The sequence below is a fragment of the Thalassophryne amazonica genome, chromosome 16 (assembly GCF_902500255.1).
Source record: "Thalassophryne amazonica chromosome 16, fThaAma1.1, whole genome shotgun sequence".
Lineage (NCBI taxonomy): Eukaryota > Metazoa > Chordata > Actinopteri > Batrachoidiformes > Batrachoididae > Thalassophryne > Thalassophryne amazonica.
In genome coordinates, this window is record NC_047118.1 from 74,061,504 (window position 1) to 74,069,937 (window position 8,434).

An 8,434-nucleotide genomic window follows, 5' to 3' on the forward strand; every position below is an offset into this window, starting at 1 on the left:
GACAGTGAATTTACAAAGACTCATTTTGAGAAAAAAAAAAAATTAAAAGAATGACTGCAGTGCTAACATATAATAGGAAATATTCCACTAAGATAAAAAAAAAAATTACAACATCACCATGTCTGTATAAATTTCAATAATCCTAGTCCTACAACAGATGATCTTTGAAGTGTTTGAGATTGTAAACCCAAATATGAGTGGCAGCTGATGTTTGTAAAAAAAATAATAAATAAAACATTGTTACCATGCAAAAGTTGCACAACTCAAAATGCAAATACTGAGAAAAAGAAATAATGCAACATGAATTTCATTTATAAAATAGTGGAAGTTAAAATTTACAACATGACAATGAAATTATTTTGAAAACAATATTGTCACGTAAGAATGAAGTCAAATTAGTGCAAAATGAATAAAAGTACAATATTACAGCAATACAGCATTTGGAGATTCTTTGAAAATAAAGCATTAAGTATTACGTAAATGTGATTGTGTGATTTTAAAGTCAGAATGTTTTGAGAAAAGTCTAATCATAAAGTAAAGAATAATTAAAATAAAGTCACACTGCTCGAAATTACTGTTTCAAAACAGCTTCAAGCCATTATGAGGACATCATTTTACTTTTACAGTATCAATTTAGGAGACAAAAAACTGTAAAATTAGTAAACATTTTAACTGTTGGGAAAAATACAATCTTTCCTTCATAAAAGTGGCAAATTATAAGGAAGAAGCCATAATATTTTGAGGGGGGAAAAGAAGAAAAAGGCATTTAAATTCAATAGCAGACATTAATGTTGTTGACAAGTCTACCAGTATCAATAAGAAATTAAAGTTCTGACATTTATTCACTATTCATTCAATGAAATTTTTCTAGAAAACAGCTACACTATTGATATATTAGTAGATTGGTATGATTCAAACAAACAAACTACTAAAAGAACAGAAAATTTTCAAAACCTTTAGAAGAGTAACAGGAAGACAGAGGTCGGGAATGAGAGGAAGCCAGTAAACCAGCATTGATCAGTATGTCTGGTATTTATATTTGCAAACTGTTTTTCTTTTTTTACTTTCACTTTTGACACTGTGTGCTTCTTATCCTGTGTGCTGCTATACAATGCTGTTGGAACCTCATTTTCCCTGAGGGAGTCTTCCCAGGGGATCAGCAAAGTTCAAACTAATCTAGTGAAAAATGGAAAAACATTCTGGGAAAGGAAATATATGTTGGAAACTCACTCACTCATCTTCAACCGCTTATCAGGGACCAGGTCGCGGGAGTGTAGGAAACTTTTCGGTTAAAAAAAAAAATAATATGACAACTGTAGGAAATTTCTGCTTTTATTTCATAACATTTTCCAAAATCATTTCCCTCCATCAAACTATGACTTTAATCTCACAGGGTTATTTTTTTAACAACCTTTTTATCTCAATATTACATTACTCAAAGAACAGTTTTCTTCCAATAATCCTGAAACCTATTTTTATCTCAGATTGTGGCCTTAATCTCACAAAATATTTCACATATGCAAAAAATCTAATCAAAACAAACAAAAAAACTGATTAAGTTTTATAACATTTTTACAAAGTATCACACTAACATACAGCAACCTCAACCACAAAAGAAGCTGAAAAATACAACAACCATGATTTTAGTTTTTTTTTCCTACGTAGCCTCACAGACTTCAAGCAAAACATTTTAAATTTCAGCATTTTAATTTGAACAAAGTCAACACACGGCCGTTACTCGCAGCCAAGAGATTCTGCAGAAATTCACACACCTGATAACCAAAAATGAAACACATTTCACATCGTTACACATCGTTAGATTCCACGTTTATACATTGGGAATGAGACGACTGTACACGTGCTCCAAAACAAAAACAGACGAAAAACAAAAGTGACATGAACGCAAAATTCCACAAACTGATGCAGAAATAATTAATTAATCAAATACATGATGTTCAGAGAGGTAAAAAATTAATGAATTATTTTAGCGCTGAAACGATTAGTTGAGTAACTCAAATAATTTGATTACAAAAAATGTTTGAGGCAAAATCTGTGCCTCAAAGCGCCGTTTAACATTGCAGTACATATGCCAGGCCTGTGTGTGGTGCTGTAATGTCCCCAGAAAAAAAAAAACAGAAGAAGACTAGAGCATGCACATAAACTGTGTAAGAGCTAATCAATATAGCACCAAAAGCTACAGCTTTCCAACGCAACACACAGAGTAAAATAAAGCCTTGTAAGAGAAAGAGGGTCCACGCTGATCATCTGAAATAGCTTAATGCACATTTAAAGCAAAGCAGTGTGTCTATTTTTAAAAAACACGGTTTGGTCCACCCTGCTGTGCACTTTAAGTCAAGTTTTCATTGACCGGGTGCAGAGGGGATTTATCAGTGTGGCTTTTGTGGAAAAGCTGGACTCCAGAGGGGTGCGACGATTTACCCAAACTGACTCCAAATATGTCTAAATGAATCACTTTTATTTATTTTTGGAAATGCGCTCCATTCTCAAAATGGTACATGAAAGGAAACAGCGCTCACCTTTGCCTCTTGTATCCCCCCCCAAAATGCCAGTACTCACAAACATACTTAAACATCCCTTATTTATTCTTTTGGCATTCTGAAGAGACAGCAAGACAGAGGGAGGGAGGGAGAGAGAGCGCTGCATGTACTGTTTTGAGAACGGAGCCCATTTTCGAAAATAAATAAAAGTACTTCCTTTAGTCATTTGGAGTCAGTTTGGGTCAGATTGGGTAAATCGTCACATCCTTCCAGAGACCAGTTTTTCACAGGCTGTGCTCACGTTCACGTGCAGCCTGACTGAGGATTACACCGACCGCCTGTGCTTATGGTCCGAAGTCAGGAGAGTGCTGAGCTCCTGACAGTGGGAAAGATCCAAAACTTGTAAAGACATGACAAAATAAATAATTACCCAGGAAAACAGAAAGGGATACACTAAATTTGGCAATCTGCATGGTGGCACAGCGACATTGTGCCGTTGCTTAAGGTACGGTCACACGGCACACTGCGATTGCTGAATGAAGGAAAAAAAGTCACAAAGTCATCACCGAAAAGCCTGCGATTCCAGAGCACATAAAAGAATGAAACAAAACCGAAGAAAAACAAAAGAAAAATGAAAGAAAAACTAAGTGAACGGCGGCCATGACGCTTTACACAAAATCAAAACAAAACATTCATGATGACGTGACTTGACAGCGGGTATCAGACCGAGCACCAACCTGTGCTCTCCACAGCAACTGCAGATGTGAGAACTGGTTGTCTTAACAGATTTGTCTTCACAGCTGCAACATGTGTGCGCACACGCGCATTCCAGCCAGAGACGGCTGCAACATGCGTAAATAGACAGTAGCTGATAAAACGTTCTTGTCGCTGTTTCTGTATGAAAATGTTGCTTTTCGTCCCACACATGGATGAGTCACATTCAGCCCATCAGAGCTTTAGTTATTAATCCGTTCAGGTATTGTCAACGTTCGTGGAAGACGTCGGACTTGGACGAAGTTGGACAACAATCAAATGGAACGCTGGTGACATGGGAGACATGCAAACGATGAAGAACCATCAAGACAGAAAGCAAAACAGAATACAGACGAATTGAGGTTGGCATCAGGATTCGTTCACATTTTTCAACAGTTTGAAAATTCTGACGAAGCGCCAACTACAGGAACAAAGATGGATGATGGCTAAACGCTCTCTCCGAAAGTAAACTTAAATCCAGATTTCTTGCTTGGTTTTGTCTTCGGTGTCCTTCATTAGTGCCATATGACCAGGGCTTAACGGAGAGCCCTGGACTATTGATGGTATTTAAAAACGCAAAAGTACTTTTTATCCGATTACACGATTAATCGCCAGAATAATCAATAGAATACTGGATTACTAAAATAATCGATAGCTGCAGCCCTAAATTATTTCAATATTTTTAAGCAAAAATGTCAAACTTTTGCTGTTTTCTGTTGCTCAAATCCAAAGATTTGTTGTTTTGATGCTTTTTACATCCACAGAGGAGGCAGAGCAAGCGGATTACTCAAGTAAGTTTCAGCCAATCAGCATGAAACCTGACTAAACTTATCAAGAGGAAGAACCCATAAAACTATCAGCTCCAAATTAAAAGAACATATAACCAGGATAAATAGATTAAAACTTGGTTAACTTCCATTTACCAGCTCAATAGATCTTGTGATCTTTGCTTATTTAATATATAATGTGCGCCACCTGCTGGACGTGTCTGACGTTGTTGCAGGGGATAATCTTACTGTCACATGCATGATGGAAAATCAGCAGCAGGTGTAGTTTTGAAGTTACATGTAGTCAGTTTCTCTCATTTCTAAAGAATAGGTCTGGCGGGCGCTGAGTGTGCCACAGCTTGTTTACAGTATGTTTATACTGCATGTGAGAGAAGCGTCAGTCAAACGGCCGTACTTCAGCTCAGTAGTTCTTACAAAAACCATTCCACATTGGACGTGCTGCCAGTGTTCAATGCCTGTGTGTTTCACTGTCATTCACAAAGTTTTACCAGACCTTGCTGTCACTGCTGAAAGCCAACCTCATGCAGTGTCACCCAGAACCGTTCCACCATTACATATGTATAAAACCACACTAAAATGCTGATGGCCACCTCACTATGTCTGGGCCTGCTTGAGTTTCCTTCCTGTTAAAATAACAGTAATAATAACAACAATAAACAAGCTTATTTTCTTTACTAGTGTCGCCATCGTAGTGGCTGATGGGGGAGGATCCGGTCTAGAATTTCTTGAGGAGTTTTATGATTCTGTTTTGCATAAATCATTTAACAGATCTGAATTTTATTTTTGATGTGTGAAACATGTCTGGATGCACTTTGCTGATGTTGGTTGATGGGCGGCTGTGACACACGTGCACTTTCATTTGGATTAAAATACACCTGCCTTTCTGAGTGATGGGCAGAAGTGTTCAAAAGTGCTCCATCGTGCTTCGTTATAAAATAATAATAACGAAACTGGTGGAGTAGCATCTGGTCGTTCCCGTTTTTTGTAATAATTTGGATTACTAGTATTTAAAATAAAATAAGTGAATGAATGAGTGACGTAATGAAGCAAATCCCATTAGGCTGAATGGTGACAAAGTGCCGACGCCCACTTTGGCAGGTGCAGTGGGATGACTTAAAATGTTGGAATGTGAGACATTCAAAATGCTCAATGCAGCTCCTTTGTTTTCGTTGTTAAATGAAGCGACCGGCCTGTCACCTTAAAGACTACATGTAGTGAACATGTGACTTGTCCCAGAGCCCACTGGAATGTTTCCTTATATGGTCAAAGCCTCCCCGCAGTGTTTCCTCCGATTCCATCCATATTCTGTGCCACTTTTGCCATTGTCACATCTTCACGCTGATGTCAGTAACGAGTGGCGTACCAGTCATTGTCGGTAAGTTGGACAAGCTCGTTGACCACGTCCAGCAGGTTGAAGTTGTGTTTCTTCAGCAATTTCTGGTTGAGCGGTCGATCCCCAAAACCCATCTCCACCAGCACCGCCATCATGGTGTCTTGGGTGGACGCATCCACGGGAGGCTGCACGAGATCAACACATCAGTTTCTGATTAAACATTCATGTCCCCTGATCAAAAACCAAACCGAGACAGTAGTCCAATTTTAACCCTCCGAAGCCCAAGCAGCTTTTGGGCTTACACACTGTGAGCTCCACCCCAAATTATATTTAGCTCCTCCCCTTCTGAAAACCCCTATATTCTGCATAATGACCAGTGATGCTCTGAGTGTCGGTAAGTTCCCAGTGAAGCGTGTAACTTACCTGTGTGGGTCCTTGTCCAGTGAACAGAGCTTTGTAAGCTGACGCAGCAACCGAGAGAGCTCCTTTAACCAGGCCGCTGGTGATACCTGGGTGTCTGTAGACAGAAAACACCACATCCATGTCTGCTGTTCCTTGAAATTACAGTTTAGGTTTTCCAGGTGGTACAGTGGCTTAGCAATGTTGCCTCACAGCAAGAAGGTCCTGCGATCGCTTCCCACTTGGTCCTTTCGATGTTTTCACATTCTCCCCGTGTTCGTGTGTGTTCTTGCAGACATACTTGAAGACATGCAGATTAGGTGAACTGGAAACTTCACACTGAGAGTAGGTGTGCATGTGAGTGTGAAAGAGTTTGTGTTTGTCTGTCTATATGTGGCCACATGATAGACTGGAATCTTGTCCAGGATGTGCTCCACATCTCACCCTATGACTGCTGGGATAGGCTCCAGCCCCCTCATGACCCTTGACTGTAATAAGCAGGCATAGAAAATGAATGAATATATGTTTTTTTCCATAAGCAGTCATTTGGACTTTGGATATTACACAAATGTGTCAGTGTTCAGTAACGTAAACACAATGAAACACTGTTTTAGTTTCATTCTGTTCCCATTCAACTTCTCTTCCCAAGAACAGAAAATTTAGAACAACTGAACTCAGGTCATGTCAGGGAGCACCCACAGGTACTACAGGTTGCTGCAATCATCACAAAAAGTTACCACCTTGAATGAATGAATAAATTATATTAATTCGGCACACAGAATAACACAGACAACTAGAAGCACTCGGAGAGTGCAAACCTCCGCCAAGGCCATAGGGAACTGATGTCACATGGAATACCCTTTGGCAAAGAGACTTATTCCACGTCGTTTCACGCATCTACCATCATGTTTCAGATTCAGTGGTTAAACCCTTAGATCTTCAGCAAACGTATTTATAAAGAGAAACTGCATGAACTAAACAAGTTTTTTTTATTTTCTAATAACTTTATTCAATGAGGAGAAACAAATGCTAAATTATTGTTGTGTCATAACTTAATTTTTGTTCAGCCTTTGTGACCCGTCTTCATGAAGTTAGATGCAAAAATGTTGAAACTATCCTGCAATGATAAAGAATCCTTAAAAAAATTACTGGATCTGTATCTTGCTCCGGATCATTACTAAAATTTAATGACTTCTAAGTTAGGCCAAGATACACCCCTGGTAAAAATTTCATTAAAATCCGTTGAGGATTTTTTGAGTAATCCCGCTAACAAACCAACCAACCAACCAACCAACCAACCAACCAACCAACCAACCAACCAACGGACGTGACCGAAAACATAACCTCCTTGGCGGAGGTAATAACAAAACTCATAAAAAGAACAATGTACAATGAACCTGTGTGGCCGAAAGGGTGAAGGCAGAAGCAAAACTTATAGATACCCTCCCCTCATACCATAAAAAATAAAGAAAGTAAACAACGTATACATATACACACACACACACACACACACACACACACACATACACATCAATCAATCAATCAATCAATTTTTTTATATAGTGCCAAATCACAACAAACAGTTGCCCCAAGGCGCTTTATATTGTAAGGCAAGGCCATACAATAATTATGTAAAACCCCAACGGTCAAAACGACCCCCTGTGAGCAAGCACTTGGCTACAGTGGGAAGGAAAAACTCCCTTTTAACAGGAAGAAACCTCCAGCAGAACCAGGCTCAGGGAGGGGCCGTCTTCTGCTGGGACTGGTTGGGGCTGAGGGAGAGAACCAGGAAAAAGACATGCTGTGGAGGGGAGCAGAGATCGATCACTAATGATTAAATGCAGAGTGGTGCATACAGAGCAAAAAGAGAAAGAAACAGTGCATCGTGGGAACCCCCCAGCAGTCTACGTCTATAGCAGCATAACTAAGGGATGGTTCAGGGTCACCTGATCCAGCCATAACTATAAGCTTTAGCAAAAAGGAAAGTTTTAAGCCTAATCTTAAAAGTAGAGAGGGTGTCTGTCTCCCTGATCTGAATTGGGAGCTGGTTCCACAGGAGAGGAGCCTGAAAGCTGAAGGCTCTGCCTCCCATTCTACTCTCACAAACCCTAGGAACTACAAGTAAGCCTGCAGTCTGAGAGCGAAGCGCTCTATTGGGGTGATATGGTACTACGAGGTCCCTAAGATAAGATGGGACCTGATTATTCAAAACCTTATAAGTAAGAAGAAGAATTTTAAATTCTATTCTAGAATTAACAGGAAGCCAATGAAGAGAGGCCAATATGGGTGAGATATGCTCTCTCCTTCTAGTCCCCATCAGTACTCTAGCTGCAGCATTTTGAATTCACTGAAGGCTTTTTAGGGAACTTTTAGGACAACCTGATAATAATGAATTACAATAGTCCAGCCTAGAGGAAATAAATGCATGAATTAGTTTTTTCAGCATCACTCTGAGACAAGACCTTTCTGATTTTAGAGATATTGCGTAAATGCAAAAAAGCAGTCCTACATATTTAATATGCGCTTTGAATGACATATCCTGATCAAAAATGACTCCAAGATTTCTCACAGTATTACTAGAGGTCAGGGTAATGCCATCCAGAGTAAGGATCTGGTTAGACACCATGTTTCTAAGATTTGTGGGGCCAAGTACAATAACTTCA

The 8,434-nt window shown here is 39.3% G+C and overlaps 1 protein-coding gene across 1 annotated transcript in view; it reads right to left on the reverse strand.

Moving 5' to 3' along the window:
• Positions 1 to 4,822: 4,822 nt before the first annotated feature.
• Positions 4,823 to 8,434, reverse strand: part of LOC117527402 (next to BRCA1 gene 1 protein-like) — a 13,959-nt gene continuing 10,347 nt past the window's right edge. Inside the window, exons 3-4 of the mRNA XM_034189730.1 lie at positions 5,796 to 5,889; positions 4,823 to 5,557 (exon numbers count right to left, since the gene is read on the reverse strand). Of these exons, the coding sequence (XP_034045621.1) occupies positions 5,384 to 5,557; positions 5,796 to 5,889 (268 nt within the window). The 3' untranslated portion in view covers positions 4,823 to 5,383. The remainder of the gene's footprint in view (positions 5,558 to 5,795; positions 5,890 to 8,434) is intronic.